Consider the following 27,964-nt stretch of genomic DNA (forward strand, 5'->3'; position numbering starts at 1 on the left):
TCTTTTCAGTGCCTTGGGGAGAAGGGAAACTGTCTACACTGGCACTTACTAGAATTGCCCTGAAACCTAGAGTACATGTCTCTTATTTCAAAGCTAATCTACCCTCTGAAATCTTTCTTTACAGGAGGCGCACAGTATGACCATGACCATGTTGTTGTCAACACAGTCAATGAAGAAAAGCTAACACAGTGTTGGGAACCATTGGTTGTATAAACTCAAACAAGCAAAGATGACATTTTAATTGGCTGCTGTTCCAGATGCTAGAATTGGCACTGCCATCTCTGAAGGATATGGGATCAACAAGAGTTTTGTCTTTTCTTCCCAATTTTAAAAAGAACAAGCAACAGAATGGTTTCACCTCTCTATCTAAGATTATTATCCCCAGAAAACCTGGAGTATTTCTCAACCCTTTTATTCTTTTTTCCAGTCAATAGGAGAGAGAGAATGGTAGTGTGCCTTGGGCTAGAGTGGAATAACTAAAGGTGAGGGAAACTCCCTGGAGTGACAGTTATGTCAGTGAGTAGTTAATCCAGAATAGTCAATAAGCATAACTTTAAATTATTTTTCAAGAGGGTTTTTGTTTTTAACTGAGAGCAGAGCTAAAAACTAAATAAAGCTTATTTTATAAAGGGCAGGAGTGCAGTGTGTATATGGGTATAGCAACTTGGACCTATGGGCCTGTAGTATAGCGAAATATTCACTACTGGAAATTAATATATTTGTTTGACTGGAACAAACATTTACTGGAAGTTTGAAGACTGCTAGGGGACAGCACATCTAAAGAATTTTTAACATGTGGCTTCATATATAGTTAGAATGCTAATAGAGCTAAGTCCTAAATTACAAAAGAACTAGATTTTCTCATGTAGAGATGATATAAATTAGTAGATCTTTGTTAGAAAAAGAGAGGGCTGGCTAAAGGATGCATCAGAATGTGAAGAACTTGCCCGTTTTCTAGGCTGCCTAACTTTTTGAGTTACAGGTATTTTACTTCTTTGCTAAGTCAGATTTTTACCTTTTAAAACAGTTCCAATAATTATAATCTCCCTGAACTCCAAAATCATATTGAAAACAAGAATTCTTAGGGAAAGTACCACTAAAGGTGACTGCAACAGTACCTAAGCACTGTAATTGCCCGGTTTTTCAGCCACTGCCCGCTGGGCTTACTGTAGAGAAAGCTGGACTCCCCAGTATTTCTGGTAATGTTGGAGAACAACATCCATGGTGGGCTGCTGGCTCCCAGTTGCTGCTGAGCAGATGCGTCAGACTGCTCTAGTAAGTGGCATAGCCAAGCCTGGATACATGCCCAGTCACAAGGGCTGTGCCTGTTCAGAGTAAGCATTACTGGTTTGGTAAAGAGCTTGTGACAAGTAAGTCTGATGACTTCAGAAGGTTCTTCTGTTGCCCTGCTCTTAATCTGGTTTTCTTTGTTTTCCTTAATAATGTTGGCAAAAAGGTAAAATACAAAGTCTTGTACTATGCTGCTGTGTTTTTGTTCTGGCTTAGACCAGTGTTATTACAAGCTGCTCCCAGGAGCATCCAGGCCTTTGTCTTGAATTGTAAGTCTGTTTAAAATCAACGTTTTCATTACTATTGTATTGCCTCAAAGGATACTGGTGCTTTTATTGTTACCACTCTAGAGGAAGTGCCTTACTAATTTTCCTCCTTTTGTACAGATGTACTTAAGTTTTGTTGCTCTGAAACGTGCTGCTTTTAGTTCTTCATAGAAAATGCATTGTTATTGGTTCCAAACAGTGGTACTTTGTCATATTGATGTGCTCTTGCTATATATAATATAGCATTTTACAAATAAATTTAGTTAGGTAACTTTTAATTGAAATTATTTTTAAAGGTAGAAAGCTGACATTTTATGGTTAGTTTTGCTTCTGTCTTATATCCTTCTTTGCCCGTAATTCATCTGTGACCCCAAATGAGGAGTGAATACATGGTGTAGAATGGCTGCAGGCTCTGAGGAATAGATGCTTCTCTTGTAAAAGCGTGTGTTCAGTGCATTTGTACATGGAACCACAGTTCTCATGGCTGCTGTTGCTTTCCCCTGGTGGAAGCACTGTATGACATGTTTTTTCCACCACCATAGCTGCACCACAGTATATGTGCAGCTCTAATTAAGAGGTTACCACTTTCCTTTGATCTGCCTGCATAATTGCAGGGCAAGTCACTCTGTAGCCCATCTCTGCAAAATGTAAGTTTAAAAACAGAGCAGCAGACACATACACCCTCAAGCACTTCACCCCCAGCAGCAGTGACAGGGGCCATGGCAGAAACAGGGTCTCCTGATTACTGACAAAATCATGTCTACCCTACCTGCGTAAACACTGTAGTCAGCTGACTCTGTGCCAGAAGATAGGCAATTAGAACAATTATCAGTTAGTTGCAGATGGATTTTGTTCTATGCTTCTACTCAGATTAGTTTTGCCATGAGAAATTTGCCATATCAAGATTAAAGTGCCAGGCTTGAGGTAGCAGTGTGACCAGTTACTACAGGGAAAGTTTACAGGTTCTGAGAATGAACTAGACTGAGTAATAATATGTATTAATAAAGTTGAACAGAACTAGGAAAGGCCAGGGGAAAAAGGACAGCACAAGTTGCATTTGGACAGTTACATACAAGTACGCCTCACAATTTTGGGACTTAGCTAAAACATCTGGAAAATAAAAGCTCCATGATCTACCAACAGAAAATGCTTCTGGCTGTTCCTCTTATTCCAAGAGGGAGGGGTATTCTGCAGAAGTCACAACTACATTATTGACATGGCTTACATGTAAAAACACGTATGGGACATTAAGAGTTACCAAAAGCAGAGCATGAAGGAATCAGAGAGGCTTTTCTAAAAGATTTCTTTTTTCTTTTTTTTTTTTTTTAATTATGCAACCTATGCGAGCTTTTAAAGAAGAAACAGCTGCTGTGTACCAGTACATGTTCAAGGGCAACAATTTACCAGTAAAGGACTGACTGCAGGGAGAATAATGATTAGAGATACTTTATTTTTTACTAATTACATTGATCACTGTTTTTCCACGTGCATGTCCTCCTTCCAATTTCTGAAAGGCCTTTGGAACTTCAGAAAAAGAGAAGACTTCATCAATAACTGGCTGAATCTGTAGAATAAAGAAAAAATGTCATTACATTAGCCACAATGTATCACCTTCACATTTTAAAACTATATGAAGAAAGGGGGAAGTTACTTTACTTTATAATGTTTAGGGCAGAAGTTGCTAAATGATGTAGTCACTGGCTTCTACCTTTTTTTCAGGGGTCCTTCTGCATGCACAAGGCTTTCTGCTGCTCTTTTCCCAAGTTTTGAAACATGTCTACTTGTACAATTTGGAGCCCTCAACTGGTACTCTTAACTATAGGGTCACCAGTCAAGGCTCTAAGCCCCTTTAAAAGCTGACAGTGTGGTACAGCTTTCTGTTGTCCACTATGAGAAATTGAGGAAAAGATCTTTTTTTTCTTGTATGTCTCCACTGGTTTTCTTGGTAAACCCACAAATTTTTAAAAGGTCAGCTGTTTCAAAGATACCTATGAATCTAGTGCCTGTCTGCATCAGTACATGCCTCAGTGCCCGTAAAGGACTTGGCCACAGTGAAGTACAAAAAATATTCCACAAACATTTGTTGTTGAATCATTTAGATACACACTTGAAAACCCAGCCACTGTGTATTCCAGCAGGCATACATCATTAAGTCCAGCTTACATCAACTGCTATTCTGGCATTAATTTTGTAGAGTAGCCTTCTGGACTGCTTTAGACTCATTTCTAATAATGAAGGTGAAATTAACCTATTCCTTGTCTCAAGTATTAATGAGGCAGAAGAAATACCAGCTGCTTCCAAATACTTTGTCACTGCTCATCCAAGGGAAGAAGCTTTTTCTAGTCTCTCAGTCCAGTTCTGAGTCAGCCTTCCAAAGGCTAAAATAGGATCTGTGTACAAAAGTTCCTCCTCCCAAAGATCCTACCTATCCTGAAATTAGTCTCTTACCTTGGACTCCCCTAACACCAGCCCCATGTTTTTGCACTGATGAACTGATCCTAATCCTCTTACAAGAGGAAAACAGTAATAGTGGATGAGTCTACAGCTAGCTCTTGCAGCGATGAAGATCTGAAGCAACAAAGATCCAAACAGCCCATTTGCTATAACACAAAAATATCCTTGCTACTTGAGTGAAAAAGGTATCTTCACGCTTTTTCCTCGCAGCTAGCATACACGCTGTCTTGTTGAATACTCTAAAACTGGTAACTGCCCTCTCCTGGTAAGGCATGCATCTCACTAAATACAAAAAAGAATACAACAACAATAAAGACACAAACAATTTGTCAGCATGAGAACAGGGCCATTTTTCAAAAGGCTTGCTTACTTTTACCAGAAGACAAGGGGTATGTATGTATTCAGACATGCTGTTTAGAAGGCAAATGTACAGCACTACCAAGGGAAGGTTTTCATATGCACTTCTTCCAAACAGCAGCACTGGCCACCTTGCACCCTCCCCAACATCACAACAAATGCATTGTCCATACTCATGTAGATCCTTTTCCCAACTATTCATACGCTGTGCCTTTAAGTCCATTCATTGCACTAAAATAAATACTGGGTTTGCTTATATGATAACAGTAATCAAAGACATCAATAATCTACCCTATTACATTGCAGTATAGCCTAATCTTACTAGATTTTCTTCTTTATTTTCTCAAGGCAAGCTTAGCAGTAATGTGAAGCTTTTTATGCCAGAAAAGTAGGAATGAGTGAACCCCCCTAAAGTCAGAATTAGCAGCCAAATCATGAGAGCAGCTGTGCAAACACATTCACTAAGTGCCTCAAATCTGTCATGCTGCATGGTACAAGGCCGGGTCCTTTTTTCCCTTTGTTCTGCCAGGACAATGGCTGTAGACAAACCTCAAGCAAAGGTAATAATAACACAGCAAAGAAGGCACAAAGATAGTAACACTTTCTGCTGCTCAACTGGGGATGAAATGTGGGGCATGAATCATCAAAACAAAATCATGTTTGGTCAGCATCCAGCACAGAACAAAAATGTCATCTTGGGTATCCACAAGGTCAGGGACGTGGACCTAGAGCAGCAAAACCACTCAGACAATGGCTTTGGGTAGACTGAGTACCTGAGTAAACTGCAGCCGATGTGACTATCAGCAAAAGGAACGTGCTGCTGATCAGTAGACTTTGGTGGAAGAGCAACCCTTGCTTTCAAAGCAGGAGTTTGGCAAAAAAAACACAATTCAGTAACCTTGTTGAGCCAAGCACAAGTGCAGCACTTGCACAAGTACTTACTGTTAATGGCAGTTACACACAAAGCTGTGCTTCAGTTAAGAAACAAAACTATACAGACATTCACCTGCTGGAGTGTGGGCACAAATGACCCTCACAGGGCAGGAGGTCAGGAAGAGGGGAAAAGTACTTGGGGAAGAAAGCATTGAAGCAGCACAAGGGATGTGAATACAGAGAATTACAGGGAAAGAGGCAGGAGTTAATTTCAGATGCGCAGCAAGTGAGAAAAAATTAACAAGACACTTCAGTGTTCTGGCACCTGCACTCACTGTAGGCTGCAGCTTGTAACCCTGACAGAACAGGGTATGTTATGTCCTCAGCCTATTAGGTGAAGTTCAAACCATCACATTTGAAAAGCAGTGACACAGGGGTTCAGAGGAACCCTAAACTCAACCTCACAGTGCAAAACACCATGTGTATTGCACTCACTCAAAGCCCATCTGCTACACTGATGTAATTTCTAGCTCCATTTAAACGCTGGCTTTAGGCAGTGCTATAGAGACATGAATACTAAATTGATGATCCTGACAATCCAGAGCATTAAACATTTTATCTGGCTGGCTGGCCAGTTGCATTGTCTGAATAGCCCTGAAAGGGCTGACCATGTTGCAGCACAGTGATTCACTCAGCCTTTACCATAATCCACTGACTAAGATAAAATTTCTTCCTGTGAACAGACAAATAAGTAGGGGAACGTCTGCTGTTGCTGAATGTGTGATAATAAATGGAGATTAACTGGATAATAAAAACACTGCCTATTTACAGCCACGCATCAGTTCCTTGCCAGAGGACACCTATTTGTTCAGAGAAAAGGGATTAAACTAAAGTCTGTGAGAGAAAGGATTACACACAGCCACACTGAAATGCTTATCTGAAAACAGATTGGGCCTGAAAGGTACTTTCTTCCTCTTCATTCTCTCCGATGCAGGGCACAGTATAGAAATGAATCTCAGGTCTCCTGAAATAAACTCATGTGTTTGGAAAAAATAAAAAGAGTAATTGCTGATGCTGATTAAGGCTATCCTACACACAGCACAGAAGTGGCATCCCGGTCAACCCAGCTCTGAATGCAGCAGGCAGTGAACAGGCACAGGCAGGAGCTGACTGGTCAGCAGAAACACACTCCTCCTAACGCCAAATTCAAGCCCACCCTTTCAGGGCCCCACTTCTGTGGTAGCAAGGACAGTTTGAATTTTTCAGGAGGGACAAGCTATGAAACATAAAGGGAATGAAGACGACTTTGATCAGCGTTATTACAGCACAAGCTGCTGCAGTATGAAGCTGCTTCCTGCCGCTGGAGGGAGAGCTAAAGCCTTGAAATCTCGGCAGAGACAGACCGAGCCTGAGGCCTTCAGAACAAGGCTAGTTGAGAGCAGACAAAACGTCCCCACTCCAAGGGCAATGACAGTGCATTGGCTCTCCCCCAGGTTTGTAAAGGATGTCCCTGTCAAAACAGCAGGGCAGCCTTGCTTTGCAGAACACCTCCCTCATTGCTGCTGCCTCCCAGCACACACAGCCTCCTCCTGTCTTGGTAAATCGTATACTTGTGCACACACATCGGAAAAGATATTAGTGTATTTACAGAACACGAGCTGAGATGTGCTCCACCAGACATCGAAATCCTCTTGAGGGCTTGCCCTAATGGAAAGACCCACTTGCCGTTTTGACTAGCTGAGTTAAAAGGATAAAGGCTGTCTTCCTCCAGAAATTGCCACCTTGCTCAAATGTGGTATAGGAACACAAAAGCACAGCTTGATACTCTCCTAAGGCCTTCAGTAAGTCTCCCTTCAATGTCAACAAGAGACTTAAAAAGAAATCATTACAGAGAACAGTCCCTGTCCTGTAACTAAACATTTAGTTACCTGTTCAGTACTTTACTGTCATCTCATGGAGAAAAGGCTGGTTTGGGACACTGCTGTTTCTAACATCTCCTCAACTGAGCATCTCTTCCTCAGCTGTACTCAAGTTCCATGTTCTCTGGGTCTTAATTCCACCCCTTTCTTCATTCTTCCTTCACCTTAAATCTATGCTGAGCTTCATACTGCTTGCCAGTATTAGGTTCTAGGGCCAAACCTCACTGAAGACAAAGATTAGAAATTCTCACCTTCTGGAACAGCTACCTCTGGTCATGTGTTGTGGGCAGCTTTTCAGCTATACAGTACTATGGTTTTTATTAGCTTACGTACTTTCATCCAAGAACACATTAAAGGATATCAAGTACATGATAATCTCTCTCCCAAATGCCTAACAGAAGTAAAAATGAGCCAATGATCCAGTCTCACACACCTGTAAGAAGAATGGTGGTGCAGTGGTTCAGACACAGGAACGGAAAGCATGTGTCCTGGGGTCTACTCCCACAGTCATCTTACCCACAACTGTATTGACTTTTTCAAGCCAAGGTACCTTCTTTCATATCCAGCCTCTACCAGCAGCCCACAGGGACTCACAAGTATCATCAACAATTATTAAAATACTAGAAGATAAATCCCAGTTAAGCAGACTATCAGGGTATGGTTCTGAATGTAGAAAAGGCATTAAAAAAGAATCTAGTTCATTGGCTGTGGCAGAACAGCTTCTACAGAACATAATCAAGAGCAGTCAGAAACGGGAACAAGTCCAGAATTGTAGTGTGTGCCAGCCTAGCCTAAGCTTAAATCAGTAGAAATGAGGAAGACCCTGGGTTTAGTTACCTACTGAACCATGCTGAAGAACTATTAACTAAAGGAAAGAACAACTCTCACTTCTGGAATCCCCTAGCACTCAAATTCATGGTAGTTGTCCTGATACTTACGCTGGTAACTAAAGCCATCTGGGGCAATGCTATCATATAACATCAAATTTTAGTACAGTTACATATATATATATGAGAGTATACATCTTTATATATGAAAGCATAGGTTATTATATATATTATATATACTATGCGTTACACAGTGTATGTATTAGAAGAATAGTCCTGCATGATCTGCATCTCTCCAGATCTCAGCAAATTAAACTCACAACAGACAAGACCTCACATTTCACCACTGTCCTGGACGTAATTCCCTCCTACATCAGGGGACTAGAGCTCAGAACACTGGGTCTGACCTTCTATAGAATATGCAATTACATGCGGCTAAAGCAGCACATTTGATTAAATATCTGGTATATGGTGATTTTTTTCCCAGACTTCACTGTGGTTTATGTGAATTTACATATCTAAACCCTAGCTCCCCACAGAATGCAAAATTTCCATTAGTCTTCTTCACAGACATTTTATGATGTAATCACACAGCACCCTCATGAAGAACACGAGCAAGCTCCCATGTTCTGAAGGAATAGGAACAGATGTGTTTTAATGAAAATCACAGTGGGGTTTTTTTGGTGGTCATGACAAAATGCAGAGAAGAGAAGGGACTTTTGGAAGAGAAAGAACTGAACAGCTTTTTGCAACCTCTCCTTGATCAACATCTCTGGGGACCAGCCAACCAAACTGGCAAGCAGAAGCCACAAGAAGCAACAAGAAAACACAAAACTAGACAGAAAAAGAAAGAGAAAAAGAAAGAGAAAGAAAAATAAAAATAAATAATAAAAAAAGAAAAAGAAATAGGAAAAGGGAAAGGAAAAAGGGAAAAGAGAAAAAAGAAAAGGAAAAAAAGAAAGAAAGAAAGAAAGAAAGAAAGACAAAGAAAGAAAGAAAGACAAAGAAAGAAAAAAAGAAAGAAAGAAAAAAAGGAAGGAAGGAAGGAAGGAAGGGAGGGAGGGAGGGAGGGAGGGAGGGAGGGAGGGAGGGAGGGAGGGAGGGAGGGAGGGAGGGAGGGAGGGAGGGAGGGAGGGAGGGAGGGAGGGAGGGAGGGAGGCAGGGAGGCAGGGAGGGAGGGAGGGAGGGAGGGAGGGAGGGAGGGAGGGAGGGAAGGAAGGAAGGAAGGAAGGAAGGAAGGAAGGAAGGAAGGAAGGAAGGAAGGAAGGAAGGAAGGAAGGAAGGAAGGAAGAAAAAGAAAAAGAGAGAGAGAAAAAAATGCAAGCTTTGCAAGACAGTTGTCAGAATAAATGTGAGTGACTGAAGAGGAGAGCTGTGGAGAAGGACCGATCTCTAATCAATGCAGACATTTAATTACAGACCTGCAATGCTAGTGTCCTTTCTTAGACAGGGAAAGTGAAGGAGGCACTACCCAAGGTAATGTCAAAGTGGATGGTTGTATCCATGTTACATATTTCCTCAACAGTAAAGACTAGCAACACAAAACAATTCCACAGGGCATCTCAGAGCAAATTACCAAAGATGGAAAAAGGGCACTAGCCCTCATTAGTAGACAGAAATATTATGGTAGCAAAAGATTATGTGATTTGTACAGCATTGCACAGGAAGACAGCAGCAGGGCCAGAGAGCAGTCAGCATCCTGTCCTCCAAACCACAACAGCAGGTGCAAAGTCCAAAGCATCTAATGTCTTCAGCAAAATGTGTAATCAATACTAGACACAGATTACATTAATATAAGCATGCAATAGTTTTTCTTATGTATGCCTGTGATGTAACATTGATCTAGAAAGCAAACAACACAGAGTATGATCTATTCATGTCATAATCAGAAACTCTACTTGTTCTTTAGTCTTCCTTCTGCAAAATCAGCTTTCACTCATCAGCCCATTCAATACAACTCTGAAGAGCATTAAGCCACCAGAAATACTGAACACACACACACACACACATCTCTGCACTGCATTTAAATGACACTGAATTTAAATGGAAATTTCAAATTTCTCTAGGGCTCCACATTGAACCACATTCTACCTTGGTCCACCAGGAACATACAACATACTCAGTTGTTCCTCTTACAACACTAAGGAGTCTTTTGAGCCTGCTTTCCTGCATCAGGCTTTATAAAAGGCAAAGTAAGTACTCAAACTTTGCAGAGGCTTTCTACAAACTTACGTAGTTACACACATTTGGTATATTTTCACCAAGTACTAAACCATGCGTCCTCAGAGAGAAGGAAAAAGTTAAGCAAGCAGCAAAACCAAAGGCTGTCAATGTTAAATTCACAACACTGACCACAAATACATCAAACTTATTCCTAGCAAGCCTTTTAGTGACAATGCTGGCAGCAGAGACCAGTGATGATGGTTCAGCAAATGCTGTGCCAGCAGATCTGTGTCCTGAACTAAAGGCTTGATTGATTCCAGATGTCTTTAGATGAGAACCTTTTAATTCACCAGGAACATTCCGCCATGGAAAGAGATCCCCAGCTTCTGACATGTGCTTTATCAATTCATTTGGTCAGGCCCATGTTAAGCCAGTCCTTACTGGCTCATAATTAACTGGCAGAGTTCATTCCACAACAGGGACTTCCCAGCAGCTTAAAAAGTAGCCAGTATCTCTAAAATCTGACAAGGAAATACGTGTTTTTCTCCGTGCCCACTACTGTTGCAGCACCCTCCCAGCCCCTCAGTCCCACAATAGCCTCTTTGCAAGAGGTCTAGCTGCAAGGCAGAGAAAACAGCTCATAAACTGAAAATGGTTTTACAATCTCCAGAATTGAGCTGATGTGCAGGTAAATTACAAAAGGGAGAATTACTCTCCTTCCTTGCATTACCAGCTCATCAAATCCTCTCCTTCTCCTCACCATTAAAAAGGGATGTTAAAAGAATTTCTCCTCGTACCTGACATTTCTCAAATCTCTATTTCTTGCTACAAACCTCATCTGCAAAAACCAAATCTTTAAACAAAATGCCCTTTCTGCTTATTATTTATCCACTGAAAGACTGAGAATCCCTTTGCTTTCACAAAGGAAGATGATGAACTCATCAGAACTAAAAATCTGTATTGGTGAAAAAGGACTAAAAGAAAGAACACTGTCAAATCAGTATGATCTGTAACAGCTTCAGGGATATTCTCTTCAAAGCTTCACTTACTGTAACATTACCTCTTTAAACCACCATCTCATTTTAATTTCCTTCATTTAAATCCCCCTTCACAATTTATACTTTTCTGAAAAAAAGCCTCTCATTTTCACGAGTTCTGCAATTGCTCTCCTCTTCACACAATCTCAAAATTTAGATGTCTGTAGCAGAAAAGACGATTCGCTGAAATTTAAAACTACAGCTGTGTTAGTCAAAACTGTATTCAATCAAAACAAGGATGTTCAACTACATGAACTCACTTTACTGGCTTCAAGTCGTCTTGCTACACTTTATTGCTTTGTGGGGTTTTTTAACTCTCATTTTTTCCTCATTTATTCCCACTTATTTTCACTTAGTTACGAGAAATGATGGGATGATTCCTCCAGTAATTCTCTCCTGCATTTCTTCCAAGCACCTACTCTTCTGAATGGATGATCTGTCCATTTCAGAGAGCACTTGTTTCTAGACAATAAAGGTCACAGTCTTACTAACATCTATCTAAATGGAACATATATGGGTCTTACAAAATACAATAGCACGGGTTTTTGCAACATTTTACGAAACAGAGTAAAAGGCTGCTAGAATAATGACTATGCAGATAAACAGTCTGGCACTATGACCTGGTTTTGCATGGAGAATAAAAGACCAAGCAAACATCTTTGTCCTCACTATCATCTTACACCAAAAAGTACATTAGGACATTCATACATGTATGGCGTACATTTTAAATGGCATTACAATTCACCTGTCCAGATTATCGGGCAGAGAACAGGGATTAAGCCCTATCTCGATTGCATAAACAGGTGTTTCCCAAGAGACTTTCATGGGTATATTCTGTATTTGTTTTGCATACAAGGTAGGAGCACAAAATAAGGCAGGAACACAAAACAAGTTGTGGCTGGTTAAAAATCAGGACAAACGGTAAGAACAAAGACAAGGGCATTTCTATTTCTTAGACCAATTACAATTCAGTAGTGTGATTGTATGCAATCACACGGTGAGTAGCATCCTCTAGGATCTTTCTTGATAATGGGATAACGCCTAAGGCACTGGACATACCGCGGAGTGGTGCAAAGCTGTAGCCAGAGACAAACTCCACCACAGCTTATTTACTGCTGCAGCCTCTATTTGTGAGTAGTTAACTTTTTACAATACACAGACTTTCCACTGGTTGTGTCAGCAGCACACTGCTCATGACAGAGAAACAGGAGTGGCTGAATTCACAAGGTTTTTATTCTGATCACCAGCACTGAGGTGGCAAATAGAAGCAATCAGGCCTTAAGTATGACAGCAATTCATTCTCATCTCAACACTCTGGAACATAATGCATAGCAGAAAAGGAGATCAATGCTCACTGATGTACCTAGATTTTACTAATATGCACAGATTTTGAGCACAAGATGGTCTGACAATTCATGTACCAGAATTACCAAATCATGGCAGATTCTTCTCCTTCTTCTGCTTAGGTACCACATAAAGATATTAACAACAGTTGCCCATATTCTCTACTCGCAGAATTTTGGCAACATGAGGATGTTGCCAGGACCTGCAGAACCACACAGTCCAATAAACAGGCAATCAACTGCTCACTCTTCACATGCATTTGGTAACAATAAACCTGAAATGATCAGAAAAAAAGTAGTCCATCTTCCACTTCATACCTTTCCCACAAGTCCACTAAAAGATGCCCCAAAATCTTACAAATGCTCATGATACTCTAAGTCACTGTGCTGAATTAGCACAAACATTATACTCTGAAGCACTGAAATAATGAAACACAAAATTCTTGTCAAAACTCTGCCAATGCAGATTGTCTAAGATCTTCAATAACCTGAATATTCTACTTCTGTGCACATTATAAGCCAGACTGCCAATCACCTAGGCTAAGCAATTTTGTGTACGCAGATACGCACAGTCATATTCATTCTGATTAAGTGAACCAAATGAGGCCTCTTAAAACATACCATTTTCAACACCAGAGTTCATTCTAAATGACTGGGAAAAATAAACAATCATTGGGCACTTTTTCCTCACAACTTAGTAAGCTTTGTGTTTTTAAAATCAGATATGGTGGAGAGGGAGAAAACAGAAGAGTTTTAAGGATTATGAACTCCTAAATTCCATGCAAATTCCGAAGTTAGAAACTGCAGCAAGTAAATTCTTAACTAGTTTTCTTCACTGTGACTGTAATTATGAACTACAGCATTTTTCAGACAAAGCAGCACAAATACTCAAATAACCATTACAAACATACCTTTCCAGAATCAACTAGTTCTGCAATTTCATCCAAATTTGGGCCACTTGCCATAAAAAATGCCCACCGATAATGGACTCCTTTTAAGAGATGCTGCAAGAAGAATCACAAGTATGTTAAAAAATTATGAAAGAAAACTGAAATGGGAACTGAAACAGATAACAGGAGATCTAGAGAAGTAACTTAAGGAAAAGACATGGAAATTATATGCTAGCATCTGAAAAAAATGACACCTAAGCATGTGGATTAAATGTACAGACAGGGATGTTGGATTACCACAATAGGATCAGGGTGAATGTTCAATTGCACAGGTCAGCTAGTTGAGAAAAACAACCACCATGTCTCTGTAGCTAGTAAAAACATTGTTTGTTATGTAAGAGAGAAATGGTGCTATATTTTTATACACTTTCACAAAGGGGGTGAAAGAAACCCAGCAATGTGACATTCAGAACCTTACACCTCAGTGTCAGTAATTAAACTTTCCACCATCACATCTGCCAAAGTCATCACCATCCAATGACATATGGCAGCTCACATGAAAAGTATTTTGGGAAGATCTCACAAGCACAAGTCAAGAGCAACTCCTCTGAGTAAGTCGCTATAGGAACAAGAGCCATCAGCCATCATCTGCCAAAGAGAGATGATTTTTAATACATGGCATGCAATGCTCCCCACAACGGAAACATACACACTGAGAAATATTACATTATCTATGATTTCTTTCCAGCCTTCTCATTTTGTTTTTGAGCCTGCCTTTGAAAGTACTTGTGCAGGACTTAGAATCTCATTCAACCATGGCATCACAGGAATACCATAGCAACTGCTTGAAATGCATTCATTTGGAGAGCAAGTACGCATGTTGAGAGAAGAAAGAGAAAAGTTCTAAGAAGCCTCACTGATCTGGCCACTGGCAGAATGTTTTAAGATCCACTTACGAAAAACAAAAAAAATCAGTATCACCATCCAGACACATGAACATGAAAGAGATGAAAGGCCTTCTAGCCACTCTCAACCACTTTTATTACTCTCTGGTGCTGGAATAGGATGAAGAGAACCAGTCATGGAAAAATGTTTTGAGAGAAAGCCTGAACTGCCTAAAGCAAGTAGCAAAATTACCCACAGTACAATGAGGCAGGGATTTGCTCTGTTTACTATGAAACACTAGCTGTCAGCAGGACTCACTAGGGAGGCCATATGGAAAAGGCCACAGTGAAATAGCACAATAAGGAATCAAAACTTCAAAGCACCCCAAACTACCACATACATCAATCACTACCACCCCAACACATCTTTTTTTTTTCAGTTCAAGAAAGAAGGAAAGAATAGAAATGCATCTGAAGTCTACTTAATGATATATGAGGAAAATACGACAGATGCTTCTAGAAGAACCACATGACTAGCATCCAAGCCACAAAGGAAGCCACTAGAGTACTACATAAGATTAAATATGTAAGATACCTTTACAGTTTTGGAACCAACAGTGAATCCCGTTTGTAACATGCCATCAGCCACTCCAAGTCTGTCCATATTGATCAGGAAAGGTGTTACTAAGGTAACGTATGTTGCTCCTGACCATTTCTTCAGGAGATCTAGAGCCCACTTCTCAGTGGACCCACCAACATTATCTAGGATGAAATCAAATCTGCAGAAATGTAAAGAACAGGTTTAAAATCACAATATGGGAAAAATAACTTCATCATAATTAAGCTAATTCATATCAGAAATTTGCTATAGTTTACATTTTAATGTGTCAGTGCAATGAAATAAAATAATCTGCTTGCAAGACAGTGGCAAGAAAGTCCCCTGACTTCAGCTAAATCCCAGCTTTATTTACTGTACAATGCGAATCATATTTACAGGTTATTGCCCAGTCACTGCATAGCAGACACAAGCTATTCAGAGAACTTAAACCTCACTTAGACTCCAAAAAGCAGACTCTTACATGCACAACTACATTCTCTACTTGCTTAAAGCTTAGAGCAATATCTCCCTCCCACTGAGACTACTACAACAGTCCTGAGGTCTGGTCCTAGCATTGAACAATATGGTATGTGAATGTAAAAACTAGTCTGGACTCATGCCCTGACTAGGAACATCTCCTGTACATGCTGTTCTCAAGGGAAAGTCAATTCCAGTGGTCAAAGATACATAAAAGAATTACTAACCCTTACCTCCTCACATCTTTTCAGCGACACAGTCCTCAGCTTCACTTCCAAAAGTCTTTCTTGACCTCCTGATTAATTCTGGGGGCATTTTACCTCTACTGGCAGCTCTTTTCTAACCATCTACCTATCTGACGTAGAACCTAACAATCCAATGAGTCTAAAACCTTCCCCCCATGGAATGGGTATATGCAGCCTCTGGCAGCAAGGCACAGTTTCAGCCTTCCTCTCACTTTCCCAGGCATGTGAGCCTGTAAAGGCTGAATAGGCCAACAGGGAGCTATACACCTATACTATTAGATGCACAGCTCATTCTCATTTTCATCCGTAAATTTCCCGCAATCTCCAAACTGCAAAAGATATTTACACATACATCTAAGGAACTTACAAGTAAAAGGGAAAAAAAAATGATGTAAATTAAGAAGTTCTTATCTCTGGGAAGACAGTTTACCTGCCTGTCTTCCAAGGATGTAATTTCATGTTAAAGTTTAGCCAACCTAATTGTTAGCTGTCAAGAGATATTAAAATAATGAGAACTAATGCTCCAGGAAAAACTAGCTGACTACGGGGTCTGAAGAGTCAGTACAACTGAAAAGGGAAGTAGGAACATCCCTCTCAGTATACCTGACTGATAAGCTTAACCATACCATAAAACTGCTGTTGATACCTCCTAAAAGGGTCATTTGCTAGAATGGGTGTTCAGTATTTAAGATATTAAACTGCACAAAGGCAAATTTAGCACTGCTTGCAAACTGTGTAGCTGTAGGTCCTGCCCATACAGAGAGAGACAGTGCCCTTACAGTGGACCTCAATCCTGCTGACAATCAGCTATAGGGCACATGATTTCTTAGCAGTTATCAGTAAGATTCTTTCATAGATTGAACAACTTCTACTTCCCCCCCAGAAAGTTAACTCAATATAGCTAAAAAGAGCAGTGTAAACACCATATTTAAATACAAGTCACAAGACGCTAAATTTAAACAAATGGAAAGACTACAAAAGCAAAAAATACTTCAGTTCTAGAGAAAACCCCCGAAACTACTTTAAACATAACTGCTGTGACAAGATAAGTGTGATTGTTTATCAGAGGCAGCTGTACCCAATGTTACAGAAGAGAAATTACTCCCAGTTGAGTTGCACAGTGGTTAAAGACCCTCAGGCAAGTCACTTAACTGCTTAATGACATAGTTCTTCCCTCTAGGAGAGGGAAGGTTGCAATTTACTAACCTCACACAGGATTTCTGAGACTTACTTTCATTTATTCATTTCACTTATTCTTTATAAATGCTCCAAGATCCTGACAAAACTGTTCACAGTCATTGAACAGAGGCATGTGAAAGTGAGCTTGCCTCCACAAGCCCAATTAACTGGCTTAGTCTTACAATGAAATCTGTGCTTGGGATACTCACTTGGCAAACTGCATTCAAAAAGGGGTGGGATGAATTTGCTTTACAAAGTAATGCTTTAGAAATTGTGAAAAAAAAAACCAACCCTCAACAACCAAAACAAAAAAAACCCCAGTGAAGAACAACAGAAAAAGAGGGAGCTCTGACTGACTGGAGTCAAGCAATCAAAAGGCAGGTCTAATCGCCAACTCCTTCATCTCAGTATTAAGCAACACGAACACGTACAAGGGTAACGTTTTAAGCTGCTCTTCCAGATTTCCAGATTTGTAATCAATCACATCATCTGCTCCGAGTTTTTTCACCAGTGTGCTGGCATCATGAGAACAAACTGCTGTCACGTGAGCACCCCAGGCCTTCACTAGCTGAAAACAAGCATATAAAATAGTAAGTCCAAAGTTTAAGATGTAGTGAAACATTGAGAACAACTTTAAAAAATCATTATATAATAAATGATCACCTTTAGTAGGGGGACTGTGTTCCAACACAGCATAATTTGTCACACATCCCACAGACAAAGAGTGGTAAGAATTTATCAGTATTTAAGGAGGTTTTGGGGAGTGAGAAGTTGGTGTGGAGGAAGGAGTGTGGTTTTTAATGCCACGTAGAGATATCAGGTCACAGAATAAGTAAGGCTTCAAATAAAATACCAGTTTGCCATCTGAATCTGACAGCTAAATACATACCAAGAAGTACTGTCCAAGTTACCAATCTAAAAAACTGTCGGATCAACCCCTAAATATTTGTAAATATTTTAAATTATTTTATATTCCTACCTATTCATTATTTAATACATCTACCTCACTGTAAATAACTTAAATATTAATAATGAGACAAAGAAGTAAGTCATCTGATTTACCACAGGGATGATATCAGATTATTTTCTACTCCAAAGGCGGTAGGAAAATAAAGGATTTTTCTAGTTTTGTAACCTCATTTTCCACTCACAGTAATCGTTTTTACATTTACTCGGGATTAATGAACATAGTTTACTCAGAATTAATCAGGTAGAAACTGCAACTAGTCAGTGGCTGGTAGGCCTTTCATACTGATCTAATTTAACCACCTTATTTATCATGAATCAGTCATAGCATACCACTGTTCTCATGTAAACCTTTTGAAAAACAATATGTTTATGGTCTAGTAACATGGAACACAGTGATGTCATCACCAAATTTCAGTATTTTTTTTCATATTCTCAAGAGAAAGATGTTTCAGCATGATACAACACCGATTAGAAACAAAATCCCCAAATCAAAGAAGAGCATGAAAAGAGGATGTTCCACAATTCATGTATCAATAAAAGCGCATATTGACTCTCCAAAGTTTAGAGCTACCAGAATGAAGATAGACAGAAGGGCAGCAGAACAAAGACAGTGAGGGAAGGTTCATCTAAGCCACCGTGCTTTACATACACTGCACATAAAAGCCTGGTGCCTCTCATATTGTTTGAGCATCTGAAAAAGTCATGGTAGATGATACATTCTCAATCAATTTTTCTACTTGTACACCAAGTTCTTTCCTATTATGGAGCAGAGCTGACTGAAAGATAACGAAAACAGGCCACCTATTTCAGGTTACACCAATTAAGAGATTTCCTGCACCCAAACTGTGAAATGCGATCTTTCACGACCTACTCCAACACACAACGATACTCACAACTCCTTTCTTTGAAAGTCCCTGCTCCCTATTCTAAACCAATACAATGTAACATGAAAAGCAAATAAATCTGAAAATATTTCACTTCTGGAAATATCAATCAGACCAATCAGATCGATCAGACAGATCGACTGCACTGGCTTGCAATTTCACTATTCCTTTCCTCGGTTGCCTTCTGTTCATTTTGTTCGTTAATATTGAATAGTTTGAAGATGCACCCTGGGCATGCTGGTTTATATTACCTGTACAGCAAATGTACCAACTCCTCCTGAAGCTCCTAATATTAATACTCTGTAAGAGAAAATTAAAATATATTAAATAGTTTTTTAAATAAACTCTATTGTAACAATGTATTCTAATGCTTCTTACACATCTCTGACATCAGATTATTTTAACCAGAAGACTGTATTTGTTATTCAGTGTTACTTAGTGGTTAACTCTTCAGATGGTGAATAATGTGACTTAACATTATTCACTACATGTTTCATGTGCCCAGAGCATTATCTCAGCACAGCCAATGAGACTTCCTCAGATGTACCTTCCACTAAATCCAGGCAGTGGAGCTGTCAGGCAGTAACATTTATCACCCAAAAACCCTGTCCTATCCTTACTTTCCCGAACATAATTTCTTAGTTTGGGACAAAATCAGTTAAGAGTCTTTCATTCTCACAGACTCCACTCTTGTATTTCCTAAAGTTAAAAAAAAAAAAAAAAAGAAAGAATTAAAAGAAAATAAAAATGATTGATCAACATTTTATAAAAATTGGCATTATCTAAAGAAAAAGTAGTTTAGTATTACATTGTAGGGAGATTGGGAACTTCAGATTATAGAGAACATAGTTTTCCATATAGCATACTATTCATCTAAAACCCCAAAAATACAGTGAAGTAGCCTTGCCATAAACAAATCTAAGTTCTATTAAATTATCTGCCTTTTTCTTCAGTAAAAAAGACAGTAGAATTTTTCTAGTGAAAACTGGCACATGATGAGGATTAGGGGTGTATTACCAAATTATTAGCAAGTGGGAGTTCATTAACTGAGCACACTACCTTAAATTTCATGAAAATGAATGCAAGCTCAGTTGTGTGAGAACCTTACTGCTGGCAGCCTAATTTCAGAAACTATGTTCAGAAATTAATGTTCAGAAATTTCATCCAGAAATTTTTAATTAAATAATTAAGCTTCACAAAGTGTAAGGAAGACTTAGTGCCGAAGCTAGAAACAGTGTTTGGACTCTGGACCCATTTGCTAATTCTAGGACAAAGGAAGATCCAAGATGAAGTCTTGGCATAGGATTAGGGAACATCATGTTTCTCAAGGCTTCTGTTTGCCAGAAAAATTCAGTACCTTTGGAAGCTGGTGATGTTCCTGTCTTAAATCTCACTGTGCTGGATGTTGAAGGAAATTGCTTTTTACAGTGCAAAATTGTACTATACAATCTGGAGTCTCAGTTTACAAAAATTCATTGAAGTAACCTAAGAGACTTGGCTTTGGTCACATCATCCATTTTAAAATGCTTCCTTTTTTGTAACTGATCAGATTCCATTCCCTCCTATTTCACTGATCCAAGCTGCAAAATTCAGATAAAGAATACGAAACCACAATGCCTGCAAGCTTTTAAATCTGCCAAAATGTACTTATCCTCAGAACCATGCTTCCAACAACAGACGCCTGAAGCAACATTCACATTTAGATTTTATTACACTTGAAAAGGCTCAGGGATGTTACACTCAAGATACTAGGTTAAGCCCATCTTTATCCTCACAAAAGACAGTCACAATAAAATCCTTACAAAAAAAAAAAAAAAAACAAACCAAACTTATCAAACTGCCTTTCCAATTTTACTCCCTGCTTAAAGCGCATTTTTTGAACTACAAATTTTGGAGAAAGAAGTCCTTTTAAAATGGACATCTGACTCAAGAATTCAGGGAATGTTTTCAGTTTTGGGGAGCTACTTGGCTTGTTTTTTTTGTTTGTTTTTGTTTGTTCGTTTTTGTTTTGTTTTGTTTTCCAGTTCAGTAAAAGTCCTTGAGGTTCTTCATGATTTCAGGTGTGGTTTGTTCCTATGTTACGTGGGCTATTTTCTACCAGACCTTCAAATTATTAAAGCTTTCTCCTTACACTGTGACTTCAAGAAACTCCCTGCTTCAGAGACCAACTACATCTGCACAGGATGTCCATGTGCCACAGCTCAACCACTCAGCATTTATACAGCACCAAGGACAGCAAGACACGTTGTTTGGCAGAACACAAGGAAGTGGGGAAGCATTTGAAGGTGCAGGACCTGTTAGGAGGGTAACAAAGGAACACAGATGGTGGAAAGTGCCAAAGCAGGCACAGTTTTGTTTGTATTGCCTCAGGAAAATACAGCCAGAAGAAAACATACCAGAGAAACTACCTGTTCGTGAGCTCAGGAATAAACCAATATATAAACATGTGCACAAGGAACTAACTAACAAATTATTTGACCTGAATAGAGGTCCAAGAGAACCTATTCTCTCAAAAGAACAAAACAAATGTTCATACTCCAGGCTTTACTCCCTTCTGAAAAAGCCACATAATTCAAGCCAGTATTCACCAAGCCCTATATAAGGCTTTAGTAGTTCAAATGGTCAGAGAGTCAGCAGATCTCTCCAGATGAGCATACCATAGGAGCTTAGATCTCCTCCTTGGGCACCACTTGGCATTATGGTATGGTCAGGAACTCAAATCAGAGAGCCAGGACCTGTTTCAGCTGTGTGTGTCCCCGCAGAAGACAGGAGGTGGGGAGTAGGTGTACAGATCAACATTTTCTCCAGATTATAAACAACTAGAAATTTTCAGCAACTCAGATATACACCAATGTACTATATTTTTTTGAATATTTCAATTTTATATATGTATATAAACCTAAATTTTATTTGATTATGCCAATAAAATCCCTAAGAGATTTATTCCTGTACCAAGAAGCATTTACTCTATCAAGAAGTTTTGCAACCTCACTCGCTTTGTACTTCTCAACAGATAAAATGATGAAATAATACAGACTCCGAAAAGAATATTTTCTCGGGGTATCATTCAAATTTTCACTGAAAAAATATAAACCAGGAGTGTACATTTAATAACTTACAGCAACAGAATCCAGCATCTCTGCCCAGCATACTTAAACCGCAGAAAATAGTAGCACTGCATTTATATAAAAGCCTTTACTTAATATTAATGTAAATGTTTAAAAGAATTTCCCAAATTGTCAGGTTTGTTTTTATCGTTCTTTTTCTGAATACAGCAAGCAAGATACTTCACACTGGTTTTGAACAAACATATCACCTTTCTACTGAAACAGGACACTGGCGCGTACCAGAAGGTCTCCAGGTATTATCCAGAGAACTTCAAAACAGCGGAGTCATTCAGAACATTTTGGATAACAAGAACATTCACTTTTAGCTTGTGCAAGAATATTGACATAAATTACAGTGGTCGTGGATAGAAGTTACGGAGAAACAACAGGGTCATAGTGAAGCAAGAGATAGCACAAACACTGTGAGCACGCTTCAGGTAACTTGTAAAAATGAAATCTGTGAAAGTGTGTGCAGATGCAGCAGATACTCCTGACAGATCAACATGCTGGACTATGAGCAAGTATTTCTGGTTAGCCAACCCTTGCACCTTAAACAGGCAAAGAAAACAATACACACCAATAGAAAAATCTTGCTCTAAGATGTCTTAACACTGCAATAAAGTACCAGTGAAGTAGCTTTTATCAAGGAATAGAACTGCTCTTTCAAAGTAAGATACACTGTTGTGTGTATACATACACACGTACATAGCTATTTACATAAACCTACAGGAAACAAAAAGACCAAGGTAAAATGACATATATAGGTCCTTCTTGCCAAACATGTTAAATTATTTCGAGAAATTAAGGTAAATTCTTGTCTTTTGAAATTATTGTCTTGAGAGAGTAATATAAAGTTCATGGAATGTACTTTTGCACAGGCCTTTAAATTAATTTTATATATTTTCCTACAATATATTTTTCAGGAAAAAAAGTCATTCTCTGCTGTTTTTACAATTCAAGATGACTAGATGGGAAACATAATTTTTATGTACATTAAAATGCTTTTTGCTGACAGAGAAATTAAATACTGGGAACATAAAAGTAAGTATTAAATATAAAGACACTATATAATGCAGCTTGAATTTCACTTTTAACTGTCTAAACACTTACCTGAAGATTAGAAAGATACTTTAAACAAGGCTAGCCTACCAATATATCTTCAGGTTAATTCTATTTACATGTGAAAGTTAAGATTAAAAAAAAGAAGTCTAAATACTGAAGAATAAAATGGAATGCAACATAACCAGAATTTTGTCACTAGCTGGAAGTTAATTTCAATGATGTCCTTTGAAATTGCTTTAAATTTTGCGATTTCATTTTCTCAAAGCATTGTTTATCTTCAGAACAATCATCTGATCCTTTCATGATGAAATTTACCGTGACATACAACTACTCAATCTATTATCTTCTAAAGATGCAGGAGAAGAATTTCAGTAAATCTAGTGTCCTTTATAATGTATTGCATTACAAGTAAAGACCCAAGATAAGAGGTCAGGCATCTAGACTCCTACTGCCCAGTGATTACTCATGACCTAAATTTTTGTTGCAACAAAGTAATTTCAATGACTTTTTTTTTCCCCGAGTCTGGTATTTTTACTTTTGCCCTTCTTTCCATTCTGAACATTTTGCTCTCTCTTTACATAAACATCCAAAGGCCAAACAAATCACAAATTTCAATTGTCAGGAGAAAACGGTACCTGCTCCAATCATTCAATGCATTTTTTGTCTTCTGTCCTCCATCTGCTAATGTCTGATCAGAGACTGATAAACAAAGCCCATTTTTCTGTTTGATTTGGCTGCTTATCTTTCACGTTTTCCTCTTCTGCATTCCTGACCTCATTAAAGTTCTGGCCTACAGCTCAAACAAGACCCAGTCACCTGCTCATTTCTTTCTGAAAAGCTGGAAAACCAGCCTTCTCCAAATGGCCCACACATGCAGGAACTGAGTGAACCACACCTCTGTGGTTGAGAGGGCGTTTCGTGAGTTGCCAAAATAACTCTGAGAAAATACTGCATTTGGTAGCTGTCCTAGCAGGCAGAAAGGCAAAGTCCCTATAAATTCCTAGAGATACCACTCTTAAATTTTCTATACATTAGATATGCATTGAACTACCTCTATGTAGTCACTATATAGAGGAAACAAGCAGCAAGTGACTAGGTACACTTCAGTTAGGGTCCTCATCCGAGTCTCCCTCTAAAAGACATCTCCCTCAGCAGTTGTGTAGATTGAAGCTAACATCTTCAGCCAGCTGGGCTTTGTGAACGTCATGGTGTAACAGTCTTCTTCATTGTTGGATATGTCTTAGAAGCAGCTAATTGGTATAAAAATGAACCACAAAGTTTTAGCACCAGAACTATCTACTCACCTTTTCCCACCACAATTACTTTGGTTCAGTCCTCCAACCTGGTTAACAGCAGACCACGCTGTGAGACCTACATATGGTAAGGAGGCAGCTTCTATATGACTGAGACACTTTGGCTTAAAAGACACCTGGAATAAAATCAATCATATGTAAGTCACACAGCAGATCCTACGTGACAATGAAATATTTAAATAAGCTTTACTGACTTGCAGATTTTGTATTCCACATATCTTTGTAACTAGCTGGGATCTAAACCAAGCCAAGAACTAAGAAATAAACACTTACTTAGACACTGATGAAAAAAAATGCCAGTCTTTACAACATTGTTTTTTTGCCATTAGCCACATTTTTGAACGTTTACCTCATTTCCATTAGCAACCACAAACTCTGACAGTGTGCCCTGTTTCCAGGGGGGAATTGCTGCCCACACCTAAAACCAAACAGAAAACAGCTATCAGGTTTTGTGGACTTTGCACATGATTGTACCTACAGGTAAGTTTTCTTCATTGAAGAAATTTTTTTTTTCCCAATTTGCAGAATGTCCTCACTATTGCTTATCAGAAACCAGTTTTAGCTTACTCTACACAAATATAAAAAACCATTACAAGACTGACCAAATGAAAGACTGTAGAGGTATGCGAACAAATTTTATCATACTGTGTATAAGACACAATTTTTCAAACCCCCCAAACTATTTCCATGCCAGGAAAGCCCATATTGGAGGGGATGGGGTAGGGGGTGGGGTAGGCAAGGTGTGCATGTGTGTGTGTGTGTGTATAATCAGAAATTACTATACTAAAACTGGTAAGATGGGAAAGCAACTGCTGATGGTGAAAGCAAACGATATCAGTACTTCTGGGGGGGCCTCAGAAAGTGCTGCTTGGTTTATGCCAGAGCTCCTATCCTAAGTAACTTATGAAAAAAATCACAGAAATTAATCCCTTCCTGCATCCTGTTATAATTCTATCTTCAGTCAAAACTGAGGAAGCACCACGAGTGTGCACAAATAAATTCCTTTCTTGCTACCAATGAAATAGACCAAAAAAAAAAACCCAACAAAAAAAACAACAAAACCAGAAGGGAAATTAACTTGAAGAAGGAAGTCTTGGAAAGACCCATGTTTTTCAGAGAAAAAAAAAAGTAGGGAAGAAGGCATTTAGGAATTTACTGCTAGATAGGCCTCATTCAGAGTGCAACAACATTAAAAGAACAAAAAACCAAAGAATTTTCTCAAGAGGAAAATTAAAGGTGAACATCTCATAGTACATTTTAACTATACAATTTAGGAAAAAATAGAGATCAGTGGTATCACCTCATCTCCAGGTTTGAAATAAGATACAGCCAGTCCACATTCCATAATAACACCTGAGACATCTCGACCAAGTGTCAGTGGAAATTCAGTGTCCTCGCTTTTGAGTTTCAGGGGATCCCGCTTCATATTTAATGCAGTTGCACCATAACCACCTGCAACACATGAAATCAACCATGACATACTGTACTGAGTTTTCATTTATTAACTGAACAATTCCAATTAGAAAGTGCTGTCAGTACCTGATGAGCCTCATACATATTTAGCATGGAAAAAATCTGCAACATTTTATACTTTTATAGAACTTACAAATAAAAAGCAAATCTCATTCTGCTTATTTGTCCAGGAAATAGCTCTCCATTGTAAGAATATTTAGCATGTGATAACACTGTCAGAAATTCTAATAAGTCCACTGGAAATGTTCCATTTTCCAACACCACTGTGTAGCTACAAATCCAAATGATCTCCAAACTTCCCATTTCATAGAATCATATAATGGTTAGGGCTGAAAAAGACCTTAAGATCACCTAGTTCCGACCCCCCTGCATTGGGCACGGACACCTCACACTAAACCATGTCATCCAAGGCTCTGTCCAACCTGGCCTTGAACACCGCCAGGGATGAAGCATTCACAACTTCCTTGGGAAACCCATTCCAGTGCCTCACCACCCTAACAGTAAAGAACCTCTTCCTTATATCTAACCTACCTCATTTTTCTTTTCAAATAAAGTACTGTAAAAATCAATACGAACATTATTGTAAAAGATATTAAGGCACATCCCCTAAGGTGAGTAACCTGAACTTCCATTCAGTAAGCAACAGCTAAATGCTGCTCTCAGAATTATCCATCTAATAACTGCTCAGCCTAAAAAAAAGTCTGCATTCTGGCATGTATGCCCTTTCAAGTGTTTGGACAAGTCTGTCCAAGACAAGTCTGTCTAGGTGCCCTATTATGCTAGGATATGTTTTAATACTTTAAAGAAACAGACACAAAAGTAAGCACCTTGAAAGCAGAATGAAAATGTAGCTTCTCCCAAACACAGACTAAATACCACTGGTAGCCCAGCAGTTCCAGTAAGTCATTCAACAGGAATCTCCAGCACATGTCCCATAACCAAACCCACAACTATATACAAAGATTTTTAAAAATTAGTTTATTAGTGGCCCAAACGCAAATTACAGCTCTGTTGGCAGGCTTCCTGCAGGTTTCTTTGAATTTGCTACTGAATCTGATTTGATATGCAAGATCACTCATCAATGTGAAATATAAGGTCTTCTGCTACCACAACTTACTTCTTGTGTTTCAAACCTTGAAACTGAGGGGGAAATCTGGTTAAATGCATCCAATACCAAGAGTTGGTCAGTGAAAGATACAGATTTCCTGGGCAAAATGACAGCAGCTACCCAGGTATCAACACAGGAAGCAAGGGCATCACAATGAATATGGTTCAGATCCCTTGAAGTGTTCCAAGGCCACACTGGACGTTGCTTTCAGCAACCTGGTCTAGTGGGAGGTGTCTCTGCCCTTGGCAAGCTGGTTGAAACCAGATGACCTTTTATGTCTTTTCCAACCCAAACCATTCTGTGACTCTGATTTGGTCACCTGTGCCAACTTCGTGGCAATTCTGACATTCAGCTCGATTTACCTCGAAGAGACAGGAAAATCCAGCACCCTGTTAGGAGTCCATGGAAAGGCTAGTCTCTTGGTCAAGAGTACCACCACTCACACGGTGGTAACAGGGGAGAAGGCCAGGAAATCTCACCATAGCCATGCTACTAGCTGAATTGCAAGCTGCAAGTGTACAGAAAACATCAGTCACTCAGATTAAATGCTTGCCCCTGCAACATACATGCTCCTGTCTTCAGAAATGCAATGGCTTTTTGTACCGTTCACCCCTAGGAACTTCAAAGGGGTTCACGATAAACAGGCGGTTTCACACAGGAGTCAGGGAAACACTTGCTTTGAGGCACTACAGAGACAGGGGCCCACCGGGACAGGCTGGTCACAACACCTGGCCGATTTTGGCAGCCGGGGGACCATATAGAAGCCGCAGTCCAAACGCAATCTCTGCCATCGCGCCAGCCCGGCCAGACCACCCAGGCTCGGCACTTACTTCTCATGCTAAGGTCGATGGGGTTCAGGCTCGCAGCGTGAACCTTAATGATGACCTCGTTCGGGAAGTGTATGATGGGGAATACCATGTTCCTGGTGAAGCGCAGCACGTCGTTGCGGCCGTACCGGTCTATGACCCAGGAGGGCATGGCAGACCGCGTCCGCGGAGAGGAGCGGAGCCCGCGGAAGGGTGGCGGCCGCCGCTGCACGCCCGCCCGCGCCGCCCCGCGCAGAGCCCACCCGTTCGCTGCTCCCCACGATAACATGGCTGGGGAGCCGGGCCGGACCGCGTAGCCAGAGCCCCAAGAGATCGAGCTGGGTTGCTGAACTCCCCACTCGCCTCCGCGTTCACCCCTGGAGGCTAGGCACGGCCTGCCCTCCTTCCTACTCTCTTCGCGGCGGCACCCGCTGCCAATC

General features: G+C 39.7%; 2 protein-coding genes and 1 long non-coding RNA gene across 3 annotated transcripts in view; 1 reads left to right on the plus strand and 2 right to left on the minus strand.

The window, feature by feature from the left end:
- The window catches only part of CRYBG1 (crystallin beta-gamma domain containing 1), a 99,503-nt gene extending 96,381 nt beyond the window's left edge, over positions 1 to 3,122 (plus strand). Inside the window, exon 23 of the mRNA XM_061366755.1 lies at positions 125 to 3,122. Within this exon, the coding sequence (XP_061222739.1) occupies positions 125 to 213 (89 nt within the window). The 3' untranslated portion in view covers positions 214 to 3,122. The remainder of the gene's footprint in view (positions 1 to 124) is intronic.
- RTN4IP1 (reticulon 4 interacting protein 1) lies at positions 2,987 to 27,960 on the minus strand. Its single transcript, XM_061366754.1, has 9 exons — positions 27,549 to 27,960; positions 25,438 to 25,589; positions 24,487 to 24,555; positions 24,129 to 24,253; positions 18,907 to 18,955; positions 17,234 to 17,370; positions 14,899 to 15,082; positions 13,441 to 13,533; positions 2,987 to 3,120 (listed from the first exon to the last, which is right to left on the minus strand). The coding sequence occupies exons 1-9, from the start codon at positions 27,811 to 27,813 to the stop codon at positions 3,004 to 3,006; spliced, it is 1,191 nt and encodes a 396-aa protein (XP_061222738.1). The 5' UTR covers positions 27,814 to 27,960; the 3' UTR covers positions 2,987 to 3,003.
- On the minus strand, positions 20,979 to 22,688 carry LOC133219503 (uncharacterized). Its single transcript, XR_009727460.1, has 2 exons — positions 22,003 to 22,688; positions 20,979 to 21,369 (listed from the first exon to the last, which is right to left on the minus strand). It is a non-coding gene; the product is annotated as an uncharacterized LOC133219503 (long non-coding RNA).
- Positions 27,961 to 27,964: the final 4 nt, after the last annotated feature.

The sequence above is a fragment of the Neopsephotus bourkii genome, unplaced genomic scaffold (assembly GCF_033783945.1).
Source record: "Neopsephotus bourkii isolate Nb327-2 ecotype Australia unplaced genomic scaffold, CSIRO-AGI_Nbou_v1 NB_1358, whole genome shotgun sequence".
Lineage (NCBI taxonomy): Eukaryota > Metazoa > Chordata > Aves > Psittaciformes > Psittacidae > Neopsephotus > Neopsephotus bourkii.

Bases quoted from the DNA above. Each gene is read 5' to 3' on its own strand.
- RTN4IP1 (XM_061366754.1), bottom strand. From the start codon at position 27,813: ATGTTATCGTGGGGAGCAGCGAACGGGTGGGCTCTGCGCGGGGCGGCG. The intron at 25,590-27,548 runs GTAAGTGCCGAG...CATGTGTTGCAG, and splicing joins CATCGACCTTAGCATGAGAA to GTGGTTATGGTGCAACTGCA. The intron at 3,121-13,440 runs GTATGTTTGTAA...TTTATTCTACAG, and splicing joins AACTAGTTGATTCTGGAAAG to ATTCAGCCAGTTATTGATGA.